Source organism: Hyperolius riggenbachi, chromosome 5 (assembly GCF_040937935.1).
Source record: "Hyperolius riggenbachi isolate aHypRig1 chromosome 5, aHypRig1.pri, whole genome shotgun sequence".
NCBI lineage: Eukaryota > Metazoa > Chordata > Amphibia > Anura > Hyperoliidae > Hyperolius > Hyperolius riggenbachi.
In genome coordinates this window covers 281,786,774-281,805,783 of record NC_090650.1, presented here as the reverse complement: position 1 = coordinate 281,805,783, position 19,010 = coordinate 281,786,774, and the positions used below count along the sequence as shown (strand labels likewise).

The 19,010-nt window shown below is 46.6% G+C and overlaps 1 protein-coding gene across 1 annotated transcript in view; it reads left to right on the top strand.

The window, feature by feature from the left end:
* The window catches only part of LOC137518761 (cytidine monophosphate-N-acetylneuraminic acid hydroxylase-like), a 285,541-nt gene that overhangs the window by 122,007 nt on the left and 144,524 nt on the right, over window positions 1–19,010 (top strand). The window contains exons 4-8 of the mRNA XM_068236998.1: window positions 8,420–8,529; window positions 10,387–10,577; window positions 13,030–13,177; window positions 16,319–16,400; window positions 16,493–16,630. Of these exons, the coding sequence (XP_068093099.1) occupies window positions 8,420–8,529; window positions 10,387–10,577; window positions 13,030–13,177; window positions 16,319–16,400; window positions 16,493–16,630 (669 nt within the window). The remainder of the gene's footprint in view (window positions 1–8,419; window positions 8,530–10,386; window positions 10,578–13,029; window positions 13,178–16,318; window positions 16,401–16,492; window positions 16,631–19,010) is intronic.

Here is a 19,010-nt window from a genome sequence, read left to right as displayed (position 1 = left end):
ATCAATCAGGGAGTGTAATTAGAGTTCTGCTACACACTGACACACCAAACTCACTGTGTAACGCAGCGCAAACAGCTGTTTGCGTAGTGACGGCCGTACTGGACTGGTGTGCACCGTGGCCAGAGTGTAGGTCGTGGCGTTTTTCAAGCCCATATGGTCGCCGGGCTGTGGTAGCTCAATGATAGAACAACAGTGACTGTCCAGCTGATCAAATTTGGTCTGACCACAATGAAGCAACGACCTTATTATCTTTTGTGTGCCACCCCCACCCGAGACACTCAAATAGCCGGCGGTCATTGCTTCATTGTGATGCGCAAGCCCCTTCACCGCGGCAAGGTAATGATCATGAAGGGGGATGGGCACATGTACATGCCTTTTGTTTTGTTGTTGCAGCCGCCCGCAGTGCAGCCAGAAAAATTAGGCAGGCATGTACACGCACCAGAAAAATTAGTGTAGCGGCCGCTGCAAAAATTCAGGAATCCGCCTAGAGTCCTGGACCCTGTTGGTGGTGGCGGAGAAGGCAGTCAAGCGGCCTGCAGACAGAGATGCTGTGTGTGGGGACTGACTTAGTCTTCGGTCGTGCAGTAGCCCTCCGGGATCCATTCCTCATTCATCTTGATAAAGGTCAGGTACTGAACACTGTCGTGACTTAGGCGACTTCTCTTCTCAGTAACTAAGCCTCCAGCTGCACTGAAGGTCCTTTCTGACAGGACGCTTGCGGCAGGGCAAGAGAGAAGTTGTATGGCAAATTGGGACAGCTCTGGCCACAGGTCAAGCCTGCGCAACCAGTAGTCCAAGGGTTCATCGTCGCTTTTCGCAGAGTCTACATCCACACTCAAGGCCAGGTAGTCGGCTACCTGCCGCTCCAGGCGTTGTTGGAGGGTGGATCCGGAAGGATTATGGCGAGGAGTTGGACTAAAGAACGTCCGCATGTCCGACATCACCCTGAGATCGTTGGAGCGTCCTGTCCTTGCCTGCGTGGACTTGGGAGGAGGAGGGTTACTGCCAGTGGTACCTTGATTGCGTTTTGCAGCCACATCACCCTTAAATGCATTGTAAAGCATCATCGACAGCTTGTTCTGCAAGTGCTGCATCCTTTCCGCCTTTTGTTGAGTTGCTAAGAGGTCCGCCACTTTGTGCCTGTACCGAGGGTCTAGTAGCGTGGCCACCCAGTACAGGTCATTCATCTTGAGTTTTTTGATACGGGGGTCCCTCAACAGGCTGGACAACATGAAAGAGGACATCTGCACAAAGCTGGATGCAGACGTATTCTCCATCTCCTCTTGCTCTTCCTCAGTGACGGGACGCAACTCCTCTTCCTCCCCCCAGCCACGAACAATACCACGGGAACGTGGAGCAGCAGAAGCCCCCTGTGACGGCTGCCGCGGTTGTTCTTCTTCCGCCGCCTCTTCCTCCTCCACAGAAACACCTTCCTCATCATCACCATCATCAGAGTCTGACTCCTCTCCTTCCCCACACGACTCCTCTTCTTCCTCCTCCTCCTCCTCCTCCCCCCTCTGTGCTGCCACAGGTGTTGTGGGAACATCGGGTTCGTGTGTAAATGGCTCCCACGACTCCTGCTGCCGTAACTCTTCTCGTTCACGCTCCTCCACAGCTGTATCCACCACTCTACGCACAGCACGCTCCAGGAAGTAGGCGTAGGGGATCAAGTCGCTGATGGTGCCCTCATCGCGACTCACCAGTTCGGTCACCTCCTCAAAGGGCTCCATGACCCTGCATGCATTTCGCATCAGTATCCAGTTGTTGGGCCACAACATCCCCATCCTCCCAGATTGTGTCCTTGTACTGTAATGATACAGGTAGTGGGTGACGGCTTTCTCCTGGTCTAGCAGGCGAGAGAACATCAGCAGGGTGGAATTCCATCGAGTCGGGCTATCGCAAATCAGGCGTCTCACCGGCAAGTTGTTTCTACGCTGAATCTCCGCAAAGCGTGTCATGGCCTTGTAAGAGCGCCTGAAATGCCCACACAACTTCCTGGCCTGTTTCAGGACGTCCTCTAAGCCTGGGTACTTGGACACAAATCTTTGCACGACCAGATTCAGCACATGTGCCATGCAGGGTATGTGTGTCAGCTTTCCCAAATTCAACGCAGCAATCAGATTGCTGCCGTTGTCACACACCACGTTGCTGATCTCAAGCTTGTGCGGGGTCAGCCATTGCTCCACCTGTTTGTTAAGAGCAGCCAGGAGAGCTGCTCCAGTGTGACTCTCCGCTTTCAGGCAAGACATGTCTAACACTGCGTGACACCGTACCTGGCATGCAGCATAGGCCCTGGGGTGCTGGGGCTGTGTAGCTGGAGAGGAGATCGTGGCACCAGCCAAGGAGGAGGAGGAGGATGACGACAGCGAAGCGGTGGTAGCAGGTGGAGAGGAGGTGGCTGGAGGCCTGCCTGCAAGCCGTGGAGGTGTGACAAGTCGGTCTGCTGCGCAGCCACGTACTCCCTGCTTGCTGCCATCGGTCACCAGGTTGACCCAATGGGCTGTGTATGTAATGTAGTGGCCCTGCCCGTGCTTGGCAGACCAGGCATCCGTGGTGAACCCTTGACCCAACTCTGTGTGCCAGAGATGACACCACTTGCCTCTCAACTGCACGGTACAGTTTGGGTTTGACCTTTTGTGAAAAATAATTGCGGCCTGGTATCTTCCACTGCAGTGTACCAATGGCCACAAACTGACGGAAAGCCTCCGACTCCACCAGCTTGTATGGTAATAGCTGGCGAGCTAATAGTTCCGCCATGCCAGCTGTCAGACGCCGGGCAAGAGGGTGACTGGCAGACATTTGCTTCTTCAGCTCAAATACTTCCTTCACGGACAGCTGGGTACTGCTGTGGGCAGAGGAGAAGGAACCGCTCAAGGGAAGAGGCGGTGTGGAGGAGGGTGGCTGTGAAGGTGCAAGGGAGAAAGTGGATGAAGACGATGCACCTGAAGGAGGAAGAGGAGAAGGAGGGTGGCTTGTCTTTTGAGGGGTGCTGCTTTTCCTCAGGTGTTCTTGCCATAGCTGTTTGTGCCTTCTCTCCAGGTGCCTTCGTAAGGCACTTGTCCCTACGTGAGAGTTGGCCTTTCCACGGCTCAATTTTTGCTGGCAGAGACAACAGATGGCTTTGCTCCGATCTGAGACACACACGTGAAAAAATTTCCAAACCGCTGAGCCCCCCTGGGCTGATGGCGCTACGGTGGCATCAGCAGCTGACGTTGAAGGGCATGTGTGCTGGCTGGCCATAGCTGGCGATACATGGCGCCGGACACTGCCCCCAGCTGTTTCTGAGGACGAGCTCCCTCTGTTTCTATCATGGAGTCGTCTCCTCCTACTCCTCTCTGACTCCTCCTCTGAACTGTCCCCCTGGTCATCTCCTCTACCGGGAACATATGTGGTATCCGTATAATCGTCATCATAATCCTCCTGGCCAGCTGTGCTTTCTTCAGACACCTCCTCAAGTGCACCAACTTCAGGTGGTCCACCATCATCCCCATCCACACACGTTACGTCCATATTATCGCCACCTAACTCAGACGTATGTGGTGGTGTACCTGCGCCTTCTTGTTGTTGTGGCAGTAGTGGCTGGAAATCAGTGATTTCACCACCACCACCAAATAACTCCTGCGAAGTGTCAAATGCAGCGGATGTGGTGCTTGTTGTAGCGCTGGTGGCTGCGGGAGATGAGGTGTTCTGTGTTAAAAACTCAATCACCTCCTCACGATTTTGGGAAGTGATGGCACGTGCCTTCTTCTGAGCACTGTATTTTGGGGCAGGTCCGCACGAAATCAGAGAAACACCACCTCGCACAGACCTGCCGGTGCCTGGTGGCCTTCCTCTGGGCCTGCCTCTACCTCTTCCTCTACCTGGTTTGTCCATTTTGTCCATCTCGGGGGGATGCTAGCTATATGCAGTGAGGTGGGTTCTCACTCAACACAACCGGTAGTTAGATGCAGTGAGGTGGCCAGGTGGGTTCTCACCAAACACAACAGGTATTTAGATGCAGTGAGCTGGGTTCACTCAACACAACGCTAGGTATATGCAGTGATGAGGTGGGTTAAGTATACACAACAGGTACTGGGTAGTTAGATGCAGTGAGCTGGGTCCACTGAACAGTGAAGGTACTTAAGATGCAGTGAGGTGGGTTCTCACTCAACACAACCGGTAGTTAGATGCAGTGAGGTGGCCAGGTGGGTTCTCACCCAACACAACAGGTATTTAGATGCAGTGAGCTGGGTTCACTCAACACAACGCTAGGTATATGCAGTGATGAGGTGGGTTAAGTAGACACAACAGGTACTGGGTAGTTAGATGCAGTGAGCTGGGTCCACTGAACAGTGAAGGTACTTAAGATGCAGTGAGGTGGGTTCTCACTCAACACAACCGGTAGTTAGATGCAGTGAGGTGGCCAGGTGGGTTCTCACCCAACACAACAGGTATTTAGATGCAGTGAGCTGGGTTCACTCAACACAACGCTAGGTATATGCAGTGATGAGGTGGGTTAAGTATACACAACAGGTACTGGGTAGTTAGATGCAGTGAGCTGGGTCCACTGAACAGTGAAGGTACTTAAGATGCAGTGAAGTGGGTTCTCACTCAACACAACCGGTAGTTAGATGCAATGAGGTGGCCAGGTGGGTTCTCACTCAACACAACAGGTATTTAGATGCAGTGAGCTGGGTTCACTCAACACAAAGCTAGGTATATGCAGTGATGAGGTGGGTTAAGTATACACAACAGGTACTGGGGTATTACAATGTGCAGCTCCCTGTCACACACACAGGTAGTCACTGAATGTACTGGGCTGCTGGCAGTGGCACACACACTATCAATTAGCAATGCTGTGCATGCAACAAAAGTGTCAGTTTGACACACAGAAAAAAGAAAAAAAAAGTACAGGATGAGCTCTAACAAGAGCTGTTGCTGGGTGCTATAAAAGCAATAACAATCAGCCAGGAGCAAGCTAAGCAGCCAAGAACCTAACTAATCTGTCCCTAGAAGAACAAGTCTGCAGCAGCTCTCCCTAGTCTGTCTAATAGCAGGCAGATGAGTGACTGTAATGGCCGCCGGACCCTGCCTTATATAAGGGGGGGTGGGGCTCCAGGGCTTAGTGTAGCCTGAATGGCTACAATGTGCCTGCTGACTGTGATGCAGAGGGTCAAAGTTGACCCTCATAGTGCATTATGGGGCAAATCGAACTTCCGCAAAAGTTCGCCTGGTGCAGGGGAACGCGAACCCCCGAAGTTCGCCTGGAACCGTTCGCCGGCGAACCGTTCGCTACACCTCTAGTCACACATACCATAAAGAGTTCATAGAAAAAATATGTTGATTCAAGATTCAAATCACACTGGTCCTTTCTATCCTGGTTCATTTTCCTTCAAATTAACATCTGAAAATAAGAAATATATCAATTTAAAGGATGGGAATACATTTTAGAGATGATTAAACACATTTTTCAGTAGAGAAATACACACAGTATTTTTGGACTATAAGGCTCACTTATATGAGGACACAGGGGGACAAAAGGAGCACACAGGGGGACACAAAGGTGCATAGAGGAGGACACTAGAGGGACACAAATGGGCACAGAGGAGGACACAAGGAGGACAAAGAAGGGCACAGGGAGACACAAGAGGTACAAGGGGGCATGAGGTACAAATAGGGGATAATCCACAAGATGCCCCTTCATCATGGATGCACCAGGTTTAGCATATATTTTTTTTCCCCTGGTTTTTGTCCTCTAAACCTAGATGCGTCTTATGGTCAGTCGTATAGTCTGAAAAATACATTATATTTCAAGTACAGATCTGTACATCAGTCCTGAAAGAGGGAAAGATGAGGAAGAAAGAGGGACAAAGGGATTGGATTTCCAAAGAGGGAGTGTCCCTCTAAAAGAGGGAAAGCACGGAGCTATGGTTTCTGCACATTTGTGGGTTTTAATGCATTTTTTTGCATTTGGCTGATGTAGAAGCTTTTCCAGAGACCAGAACACAAAGCTCTAAAATGTACTTCAATGATTATTCAAATTTGCCTAAACACTGGGACCAACACTGGGACCAATTCAGGCACCTGCTGTCAAATTGAAGTGAGGCAATTTCACCCCTCACCAATATTTAGTGGCAGATCCATAAGTGTCAGTCTCTCAGTGGCAGTCAAAGCCCCTCGGTGACAGATCTCCTAGATCAGGCAGCTAATCTTACCTGTCACATTGCTTGGCTGCCACTGCTTGTCTATTGTGTATCTCCTCCCTTAACACACATCAGTGAGCATGCTCTTTGCATACCCACAGATTGGCTAGTTGGCAGAGGAGGAGGGCTATTGGAGGCAGCAGCAACTGGAGCCAGTGCAGGAATATAAGGGAAAGAGGAGCTTGCAGAGCAGAGGTGGAGGAGGAGAGTGCAAGGGCAGCACATTTTATGGTAGACTTGTTCCATACCAGCCATACCTTTGTGTGTGTTGAGTACGTTTCATTTCACTGTGCAGGAAAGCTTAAAGTGAACCTCCGGACTAAAAATCTACTCAGCAGAACTGAAAAGGCTTGGTGTTTCTTTAACAGTTTTACAGCATCAGAATTTTGTTTTTCTTACCAAAGCATCATTTTAGCTGCATTTTTACCTAAGCTCCACCCATCAAAGAGAAAAAGCCCAGGCTTTTTTCCCCTGATGATTTGCAGAGCATGATGGGATTTCCTATGTTGTTGTTCACGTTGCCTAGCAACTGGGAGAGGTGTTCAGGACACAGGACAGTTGAAACTGTGTCTCATGCTCCCTGTTGCCTCCTTTCAACCAAAAAGATGGCTGCCATCATGAAATCAAACATTTGCCTGTTCTTTTAAAACAGGGTGGGTAAGAGATTATATTACCTATCTATTTTAATTAACATAACTAATGTAACTTAATGACAGTATGTTTGTTTAGGCTGAAGTTCCTCTTTAAGTCACCATAGTTACCATATGGAATGAAAAGAAACATGTCAACAAGGATGAGTGAAGTCCCAAGTTCAGACTTAGTGACTAAAAAGTAATAAAGCTATACCATGTTTTCATATTATCTTGCAGAGTTAGTTTTTTGTCCACATTTCCAATACATAGATTCACCTTACTCTGTGTAGTCTGTGACATTGCACAAAGTGACTGAAACACCCCAATGACAAAATAAAGGGTGAAGAAAGGATAATGGGAATAAAGCAGCGGAATGCTGTAATGCACAGATTTAGGGTGCCTTATCCCTGCCATTTTCTCGTATTTACAATTCTACGTTTTAGTGATATTTTGCACATTCTTCTTTTTTTTCTTCTTTTTTCTTTTAAGTTTTATGCAAATTTTCACATTCTGATTTTTCCCAGGTATACCAGTTAAGTTAATGTACATGAAATTGTATGTAATTAACTGCACAATCGTATTTGAATATTCGCATTTGGATTGCAGAAAAATTGCATTTCAATTGACTTGCAATGTATGCGATTCACTTGTCCAGTGCTAAAAAAAATGCATACATGTAGGCCGTTTTTTTGCTGCAGAAAATTTGGATGCAAAAATTTGCATTAACTACCTAACGACCACGTCACGCCAATGGGCGTGAACGCGGTGGCAGCCCCAGGACCATCTAACGCCAATTGGCGTCAAGTCCTGGAGCTGCAGTTTCCCGGGGAACGGCCGCGCACATGCGCAATCGTTCCCTGCCCGTTCACGGTGATTAGCTTGCTAGCCGCCTATCGCGGCTAGCAGGCTGTTTGTAAATGAAAGGGGAAAGAAATCCCCTTTGTTTACATGCATACAGCGCTGCGGTCTCCGGCAGCGATGTACGAGATCGGCGATCCCTGGCCTCTGATTGGCCGGGGATCGCTGTCCTCTCATAGGCTGATGCCTAAGAGAGACAGAACAGGACGGATCGCTGTCCTGTTTAAATTCAGTGAACGGAGGGGAGGAGGGAAGGGGAGGGAGAAGGGAGGGTGAAACAGCCTATTTAGGCTGAAAAAAAACCAAAAAACACTGCTGCCACAGCGATCGGACACCTCCGGCGGCATGTCCCCTAAGGGACAAAAAAGGAGGTGAGTCCGATCGCTGGGCTCCATAGCTGGGCTGTGCAGGAGGCCCAGCGCAACACAAAACAGCATGGTCGGTAGGGGGGTTTAACACTGCGGTGCTCAAGTGGTTAAAACACACAGCAAATGCGATGCTATTGACTTGCATTAGATGTGTGGCGAACGCAAATTTGTGAAAAATGCAATTCGCATACAAATTCTGTCATTTATGAAAGCACCCTTACAAACGTTATTTTCGTTTATGCATAACAGTTATGTGAGTAAAGTTTGCCACTCTAAGTTACAGCAGATACAATACTTAAGTTACAATAGATGATTTAGTGCATAATTGATATTAGACAAATGTGCTGCTTATTTAATGACTGTATACATTTTTATACAGTCATTGAAAGAGATGAAGATAACAACATTACACTCAATGAACTGAGACCTCCAAATCCATGGGACACAGATCCAAGGACTCCAACAGAACTGGAACCGGAAGAGCTACAGGTATATCTTTTTAGGAATCATTTTTAGCTGGGCTCTTTTCCTATTTTTAATATTTCTTACTTATGTTTTGCCTTCCTAAAAAACAACATTGATGATCACTGATTTACTGAAGCCTCATACAGACTATACCCAAAATGATAACTTATGATCACATTCAGTACATTATCACATGTCTTTACCATCAGGAGTTGGAAGTGGCATGACCTGGAGGCGTTCTTTATGTAGGAGGTGAAGGAGAGTGCTGAGTAGAGAGTTACATCTAGGCGGTGGGTTTGAGGGATGGGGAGGATGGATGCATAGAGGCTAATGATGCATCAGTTGCTATGGAAGGGGAAGAAAAACTCATGTTTGTTATCTGTCTAAAGGTGGCCATACATGGTACAATTTATCATTTTTGTCGATTAGATAATTTATTTCAATTATTCCATTAGATCGAATATAAAGATTTTTCCAGCACGTCCGATCAGATTTTTTTCGAAAAAACGAGATAATCGTTCGAATTTCTATATCGAAAAAAAATATATTTTCAACTTTCATTCAATTCGATCATTTAGATCGAATAAACGGGAAAATTTAACGTTTTTCATTGTATCGTGTATGGCCACCATCAGAATTTCTTTTTAATTATCCCATACTGTATTTCACAGGACAAAAACAAGTAATTGACTCCAAGTGAAAATTTGTCAAACTTGTCCAAAACTGGGGAGTTTACATTATAGATAATTATTCTGCAACAGGTTTATGTTATGCATTGTAAGACGCACACGGAAAATGTAATATCTCCAGATAGGGGGTGTGGGCTAGTACCATGAACTGCAGTATATTCACAATGGAGATCTATCTTGGAGATGTCTTATCTATATATGTCTTATTATATATTTACATGTTGACATCTACTCATACCTTCCAACTTTTTGAGATAAGAAAGAGGAACACTTAAAAGGGTACTGTAGGGGGTAGAGGGAAAACTTGAACTTACCTGGGGCTTCTAACGGTCCCCCGCAGATGTCCTGTGCCCGCGCAGCCACTCACTGATGCTCTCGCCACCGGTTCACTTCCGGAATTTGTGACTTTAAAGTCGCAAAACTATTCCGCCTGCGTGGCTGCGTCCTTGCTCCCGCTGACTTCATCGGGAGAGTACCGTGCAGATGCAGGACGGTCCGCACCTGTGCAGTACGCTGCCGGTAACGTCAGAGGGAGCGAGGACACGGAGACCGTGAGGCTATCTGGTAGCAGGGAAAAAGGGCGCTGCCTGAGGGTGGACGAAAAGGGCGCCGCCATAGACTTTAATACAATTATCATTAATACGTCAAAAAAAGCCTCGACAGCCAGGTGAGACCTTTCCTATAGGGCCTAGAGCCCTCACCTACTGGTATTGCAGTGTGCACTTTTTCTCCTTTCTGTCTCCATATCCAGCACTGTTCTATACAGGTAGCAGCAACTGTGATACAAGGGGACCTGCAGATCGCTCTCTGATAGTAAACCTTACTACCAGAATCCACAGATCTACGTTTTATAAGTCAAACCACACTGGTCCTTTCTATCCTGGCTCATTTTCCCACACATTAACATTTGAAAATAAAATATTAATTTAAAGGACAGGAATAAAGTCTATAGACAAACACACATTTTTTGCAGTAAAAAAAAAATACATAAATTGACATCTACATAAGTCCTGAAAGAGGTACAAATAAGGCATAAAAAGGGACAGGAGGATTAGGCTCCCAAATAGAGACTGTCTCTCCAAAAGAGGGACAGTTGGGAGCTATGATGTACTGTATATAATATACCTTTCTTTCAATAAAAAATTGTTTGGACAAGACTGGTTCTTATTATAATGTTGGTGTTATTTTGCAGATTACCTATATAACACATGCCTGCATGGAAGTGAAGTTAGGCCAGAAGTGTATGGTGTTTGATCCTTGGCTGACTGGTCCTGCTTTTGCACGAGGATGGTGGCTGCTTCATGAGCCTCCATCTGATTGGTTGGAGAGGCTGTGTCGTGCTGATTTGATTTACATAAGCCACATGCACTCTGATCACCTTAGGTAAATGTAAATGGTCCATATATGTAATAATACTGAACAACTCTGAGCTTTGACTGGATGTCACTATAGGGCAGCACGGTGGCGTAGAGGTTAGCTCTCTCGCCTTGCAGCGCTGGGTCCCCGGTTCGAATCCCAGCCAGGGCACTATCTGCAAAGAGTTTGTATGTTCTTTCCGTGTCTGCGTGGGTTTCCTCCGGGCACTCCGATTTCCTCCCACATTCCAAAAACATACGGATAAGTTAATTGGCTCCCCCTAAAAATTGGCCCTAGACTACAGTACTTACACTATATAATATAGACATATGGCAATGGTAGGGATTAGATTGTGAGCTCCTTTGAGGGACAGATAGTGACAAGATATATATATACATTGTACAGTGCTGCGTAATATGTTGGCGCTATATAAATACTTAATAATAATAATAATAATAATAGGGAACCTCAGGACAGAGAAAACAAAGCTTGCTATCGTTATTTCCTTATAAAAAATGTCCATAACCTGGCTGTTTTTCACATTTATTGGTCACATATGAATTACACTGCATAAAAGTGTATAGTCAGTTGCGTAAAGGTCCATAAACATACTGGGTCAAACTTAGTCGAGGCTGCCATTGGGATCTGGTTCATCCAAGAATTAAGCGTATGTACAGGTGCCCCCTGAGCTCGCTTGAAGGTCTAGAATGGGGAATTGTGTTAAACAACAGCGACTCCTGAGCACATTGTTCTCCACCTTACTCCTCCTGCTGGAAGCCCCTCTGTCATGCACTGTGCTTTATCCCTCCCCCCCCCCCCCCCCCTCCATAGCAACAGATGTGTTACAGATCAAGGTGCCTGTACAGCACACTTAAACTTTTGCCTGAGAGATTTAGTCCAGATCACTTGAGGCAACAACAGTTGTGCATGTGCAGGCACTTTAACAATAGAGTTAAAACCACTAATACAAATAGAAAAATTATAGGCAGAAGATAAGTAGAACCGCCAAAAGACACAGCAATAAAATCTGTTGGATTTCAGACCATGACTACCAACATTAAACATATGGTGAGCTTTAACTCACAATACATTTTACAAACTCATATGGGTTGGTGTTTTGAAGACATACAAGTCATAAATTCAAAGTAATAGGATGTTATAAAACTTTATTACAGTTATACTGGTATAAACTTTTAAGTACGTTAAGTCATCAAGTTCCAGTCACCATAAATGTTTTATATGTCCTCCACCAGCTGCTGGACAGGCAACATCAAGGTGATAAGTAAATTCAACACAAAAGCATCTGAGAATGTCACATTTTCCCTTGAAGTGCAGGATGTCTACTCAAATACAAAAATTGAACACTGGGACCAAGTCGTGGGCCAACCTCAATGTCTAGTGGTCAGCCAACTCTCTCCGTTACAAAGTTCCCTGGTGTCCAATGGCCTCCCCTCCCACCCCTATACAGTTCCCTGGTGTCTAGTAGCCTCCTTCCCTCCCCTATACAGTTTATTGGTGTCTCGTGTCCCCCCCCCCCCTCATCTATACTGTTCCTTGATGTTTAGTGGCGCGCCACTCTCCCCTATACATTCACTGGTGTCTAATGGCTCATCTCTCCTCTATACATTTTCCTGGTGTCTAATGCCTCCTCCCTCCCCTATACAGTTCACTGGTGTCTAGTGGACCTCCCTCCCTTATTCAATTCCCCAGTGTTTAGTGGTCCTTCTCCCTTCCCCTGTACCATTCCCTAGTATCTAGTGGTCCCTTCCCTATACAGTTCCCTGGTATCTAGGGTCCCTTTGCCTCCCCTATACAGTTCCTTGGAGTTTAGTGACCCTTTTTCCTCCCCTAAATTGTTCCCTAGTGTCTAAAGTAGGTTAAACATAATGCAAAGTGGGTAAACCACTTAATATGTATGTACTAGACTCTTCCCCTTACATAAACACTTTTTGAAATTATCAATACCAATGACAAATGTTCTTTGCCACTGGTGGAGCAATCTTGTAACATTGTAGAAATGCATGCTGAATGAGAACATAAAACAGCTTTTGTTGCAAAGATGTTTTCTTGTGAACAACTAAGGTAAGGGCATGTTTAGTGGAATATAGCGGCAGTCATTTACAACTTCAGTGGGATAATCAGTGCCTCAGCAGAGCTGATAAACCTCTGTGGATTTCCACAAAACATACACTGTTGGTGGGCCTTGGGGAAAGGGTTGGGAAACACTGCTCTAGGCCACTCCTTCATGTCAATGAAAACTAAATGTACATAAATACAGGAACTATGTAAAAATGACAAAAAAATGACAAAAACTAGAACTAACTTTAGGTGAAAGTAAAACAACTGTTTTATATGCTGCAAACCAGGTTATCAAAATAGCTCTTTAACACCATTTGCTAACATTTTACTACCCTAACATGCTTGGATTTTCCTTCTCAAATATTGCTTAACATTTAGCTTGTATTTATTTTTACCTCAGTTATCCAACTCTAAGAATCCTTGCTGAAAGAAGACCAGATATACCAATATTTGTTGGGAACACTGAACGTCCTGTCTTCTGGTATTTGCAGAAGAGTGGCGTAAAACTGACAAATGTCAATGTTGTGCCATTTGGAATCTGGAATCAGGTCAGATATCACACTCTACTAATATTTAATGGGTCAGCCAACAAAAATGTAATTCAAGCCAAACTGAGTAGGTATTGCAGCACCACAAGTTGGATTGGATGGCAGATAATGCCAATTGTTCTATTATTGCCCTCTATCCTCACAGTAACCCTCCATTTTCATGCCTAACACTACCCACCTTCCCCCCTCCCACTACCTAACACTAAAGCCTTTGTACGAGGCATGTTGCCGGCAGGGATCCGTACTTGATCCTTTGGGCGACCATGCAGGGCCAACAGTGCGCTGAGTAGTGACATGGTCTGTTGCTATGCAGGGGAGAGGGCAGGAGTGACATCATTCACAAGGCAAAAAGTGTGAGTGGAAAGACCAATGCTCTCGGCCGATGATCGGCCAATTGAACTTCCAAGACGACAGGCATCGAGGGAGCTGTTGTACAGATGCTAGACTCTCAGCACAGGTTGCCTCAGCTGCCTTGGCTGAGTTTCATCTACCATGTGTACCAGGCTTAACCTCCCCTCCTAATGCCTAACACTAACCCATGATTTTTAAGTGCCGATTGGCTACTAATAGTCTACCTACACTTTTTGCTTATAAGATATGATAATGGTTTATGTTCTAGGACATCTAGGATCTAGAATCTACGTCCACAATTAAAATCCGCTGTCTGGCGTCACGTGTTTTACAAGTGGAAAAAAAAATGAAAGTGATAAGGGCCTCAAAAAAAAAGCTACCCAGTTAAATTTTAACCCATACCTAACCTAGCCTATTAACCCTTGTTAACTCCCGCAGTACCTCGAAAGTGATTGCTATTTGCTAGGGCGACTGGGGTTTGGGGTCCCAATGCTCTACAAATGCATTGCTCTGCCATTGCCTAGCCATGCATCTGTACATCAATGGGACTCCCAAACTGTCACCCTAACTAATGCATCTGATTGCAAAAGGCAGGCTGGGGATAACTATCCGCCACATGCACAGCTAGTAATAAAACAGGGCATGTGTAGTATCATAAGGGGTAAATTCCTTGGAACGCAAACTAGTTAAATAAAAAAAGTGCTTATGTGGAGAATTAATCTGAATATAATGTGTGTATTAACCACTTGATGACCCACCCTTTACCCTCCCTTAAGGACCAGCGCTGTTTTTAGTGATCTGTGCTGGGTGGGCTCTGCAGCCCCCAGCACAGATCAGGGTGCAGGCAGAGCGACCAGATCGCCCCCCTTTTCTCCCCCCTATGGGGATGATGTGCAGGGGGGGTCTGATCGCTCCTGCCTGCCTGAGGTTTGCGAGGGGGGCACCTCAAAGCCCCCCTCCGCAGTGAAATTCCCTCCCTCCCTCTCCTACCTGTCATCCCCGGTGATCCGGGCTGCACAGGACGCTATCCGTCCTGTGCAGCCAGTGACAGGACGACCCCTGTCACATGGCGGCGATCCCCGGCCGCTGATTGGCCGGAGATCGCCGATCTGCCTTACGGCGCTGCTGCGCAGCAGCGCCGTACAATGTAAACAAAGGAGACATATATCTCCTACGTTTACATTTAGTCTGCGAGCCGCAATCAGCGGCTCGCAGGCTATTCATGGAGACCCGCTCCGTGATCTGACAGGAAATGGCCGCTCACGCGAGCGGCCTTTACTGATTAACTAGGGAGGCGCCTGGCGACGCAAATCTGCGTCGCTGGTCCTCCAGCTACCACTTTGCCGCCGCACGGTATGAGTGTGCGGTCGGCAAGTGGTTAAATAAAATAAATGAAATATTTCCTTAACAGATTAAATGAAAATGGTCTTTTCTTAAAGGACAACCGAGGTGACTTATGACAAGATGAGATAGACATGTTTATGTACAGTGCCAAGCACACAAATTACTAGGCTGTGTTCCTTTTTTTCTTTCTCTGCCTGAAAGAGTTAAACATCAGGTATAAAAGTGACCGTTTCTGTCCGGGTCGGAACTGGGTCAGACTATAGCACAACCCTCACTGATAAGTAATTATAGCAATAAAATTAAAATACCTTCCTGTCAGTAAATGGCTTCTGAGAGCAGGAAAGAGATAAAAAGGGTAAATAATTCATAAATTTAAGCTCTAGCATACTTCAGTGAAGGTGTCATTGAGCAGGGACAATGAAACAGTAAAAACTTAAAAACTTTATTTAAATATAAAATAAAACTGTGAGATATCTAAAAAAAAGTCATTTTAGGAGAAGCAGGATAGATGTAATTGTTTTTCTCATCAGTTTATTTTCACCTTGGATGTCCTTTAATGTATGACCATTGTATCCCCCCCCCCCCCCCCAATAGTGGTGTTATATTATTATAGAAATAATCACTGTAGCTTGTCTTACAAACATACTATAGCAGGGGTTGGCCAACCCGCGGCTCCAGAGCCGCATGCGGCTCTTTTTCACCTTCGCCGCGGCTGCTAGGCCGCGGCTTAGCCGCGGCTCCGGTGTCAGTGGCTGCGGCGCGCGTGTCAGCCGGCTCAGCCGCCTATCAGAGAGGCCGCCGGACCAGTGCAGTGCAGGGCTTCGGGCATTTTCCCGTAGCCCTGCAGTGTAATGCAGGCAGGACGTGACGTCGGGAAGGAAGAGGATCGTGGGAGTTGCGAGCCACAAGGAGGTCGGGACCGGAGGTCGGGACAGGAGGAGATTGTGACAGGAGGTCTTCTGACTAGGTGAGTAAAGGGGTTTTTCTTTTCAGATCTTGCTGAAGGATTGTGCATATTGGGGTCAGATCTGCTGAAGGATTGTGCATATTGGGGTCAGATCTGCTAACGATTTGTGCATATGGGGGTCATATCTGCTAACGATTTGTGCATATGGGGGTCATATCTGCTAACGATTTGTGCATATGGGGGTCATATCTGCTAACGATTTGTGCATATCGGGGTCATATTTCTTCAGATTGACAGCTAACTGCATGATCCTGTATATAGCATTAAGGTAAGAAACAATATATGCAGTGTTAGATTTGTTTTATAATGGTTTTGCGGCTCCCAGTTTTTTTCTCTTTTCGGAAACGGGTCCAAGTGGCTCTTTATGTCTTAAAGGTTGCAGACCCCTGTACTATAGATACAGAGAAAAACATGTCGAATATAATTTTCACCAGATCTGCATGACTCCATTTATATATATATACTGTCTGTTTTTTTAGGTGGATGACCATCTCAGATTTATGATCCTGATGGATGGAATTCATCCTGAAATGGACACTTGTATTATTGTAGAATACAAAGGTAAAACCTTTAGTGTCATTCCTGTCACAAGAAGCCCCCCTCTCCCCCCCAAAAAAAATAATAATAATTTTGTGTGCCTTTTAATATCCCAGGTCATAAAATCCTTAATACAGTAGACTGCACCCGACCTAATGGTGGAAAGCTCCCTACGGATGTTGCCGTAATGATGAGTGACTTTGCTGGTGGAGCTTCTGGATTTCCAATGACATTCAGTGGTGGAAAGTTCACAGGTAAACATTGTGAGATCCTAGAGAAAAAAAAGGGCTAAACGTTGTTTTGTTTCTTTGTCAGAATTGCATAATGTTAACAAGTAGATCATGTACCATGTGTAGCTGCTTAACATCCAGTGTTAACATCGCCCGCAACCACTATGACCGCAGAGGTGCCCAGAGGCTCCCAGGGGCCCCTTTGATAACCCAGCATAGGCTACATACAGGGGTGCCCCTCTAGCCATTTTGTCACTCCAGGCGAGAAAACCTATGGCGCCTCCCCCAAACCCCCCCCCCCCCCATGAAAATAATCGTAATATGGAAGTGTTTCACCAAAAAATAATTGTAAAGCGGCAGCGTTTCACCAGAAAATAATCATGTGGCAATGTTTCACCAGAAAACAATCATAATGCGGCAGAGTTTCACCAGAAATTACACTTGCGGTAGCGTTTGACCAGAAAAATACACAATGCGGGCAGCGTTTCACCAGAAAATACACATAGGCAAGGTTCTACTTTCATGAGGCACAAAGGAGGACAGAAGGGAGCACAAAGGGGGACAGAAGGAGGCACAGGGGGACTGAATAAGGCACACAGGGCGACATGGGGAGGCACAAGGGGACAGAAGGAGGCATGAGGGTCATAAGAAGTCACAAAGGAGGACAGAAGGACAGAACGAGGCACAAGGGGACAGAAGGAGGCACACAGAGGGACACAAGGAGGCACAATGGGCAACAAGAGGAGGCACAATGGGCAACAAGAGGAGGCACAATGGAGGACAGAAGGAGGCACAGGAGGACGGAAGGACGGAAGGAAGTACACAAAGGGGCAGCGGGCGGTACATAAAAATAAAGGAAAATCCCGCAAGTATACAGCTGTATTTTGAGTCACTGCTGCTATATGACCTGCTATGCTTTGCTAATGCTGTTGCAACTGCCTAACAAGTGTGCTGATATACTTGGACTGGTCTCACGGATGGATATGGTGTCTGCTCTGCCGGCAAATTATGCATGCAAACTTGAAAAAGTATTTTGGACTTTATCCCTTTTAGAGGGAGGCAACTGCTGGATGTCAGTTGGTGCATGGATGAATGCATGAGAAGTCAGCAGGTGGCTGCTTGACTGCTGCTACGAATTGAGTCTGCATGACCACCGTTCCAGTAAGTAAGCAAAGTCCTTCTTCAAAGCGGTGGATTGCTGGCCCCTATGTATTTAGAGATTTATCTTTCTGCGCAGAACAATATTTTTAGAATTTTGTACTGTCTTGGCTCTCAGATATTGACCACTAATGAGATTATTTGTGCAATAAAATGTTATGCTTTGATCACAAAAAGAAGGTGTGCATAGACCAAATTTCATCTACTTATTGAGTAATTGTTTATAACGGTTGCACAAAAGTTGGTATTCATATATGCGTGAATATAGCACATATAGTAGCACAAGTATGGGGATAAGGTACGCGTTCAGTTTTTCAGCTGTGTAGTGCCATGCTGGGTGTTGTGGTGCCTCTGTGGGGCATGCTGGATACTGTGGTACCCTGCTGGATGCTGTGGTGCCTCTACTCTGCCTGGGCGACATCCGGGGCAGATCCGCCGCGATGCAGGGCCCCCCCAGGTGAGACCCCGCGCGCTGCCTGGCCAATCAGTGCCAGGCAGCACTGAGGGGTGGATCCGGGTCTCCCTGTGACGTCACGACGTCGATGACGTCACAACGTGCGTCGTCATGGCGATGGGGGAAGCCCTCCTGGAAATCCCGTTCTGAACGGGATTTCCGGACGGGTGATTGCGCTGGCGGGGATCGGAGGGGTGGGAGGGACGCCGCAGGGAGGGGGGAATCATGTAGCTAGCGCTAGGCTAGCTACATGATAAATTTAAAAAAAATGTGCAAAAAACGTTCCCACGGCCGCAGGGCCGCAGGTATCAGAATGCCAGGCAGGTTGAGGGTGGACAGAGACATAAGGGGACACAGCATTTTAAAGGGGCATGGCAATGGCAAAATGGGACATGGAGTCTTAAAGGTGGGGAGAGGCAGGGTGCACATTTAAGGGGGAAGTGCACAGAGGGGGCACTTAACAAATTGAAGTTCTGAAGGGGGCCCAGTAAATTATAGTTACCTTCTCCCAGCAAACATCCTCTGAGGCAAAAAAAAAACATAATAAAGCAATCAACTAGCTCTGTGTCAGTGGCGTAGCTAGGGTGTTTGACACCCGGTGCGGATAATTCACCAACCCCCCCCCCCCCCAAAAAAAAAGCGGAGCACGCAGCGGCAAAAAGTTGGATGTGGACATGACATGGGTGGGGGTAACTGTAAGGCAGTGGGCTAATATAGGTAGCCAGAATAGTTGCCCCCAGCATAGGTTAGATAGGTAGGTGCCCCCAGTATAGGTTAGTTAGGTAGGTGCCT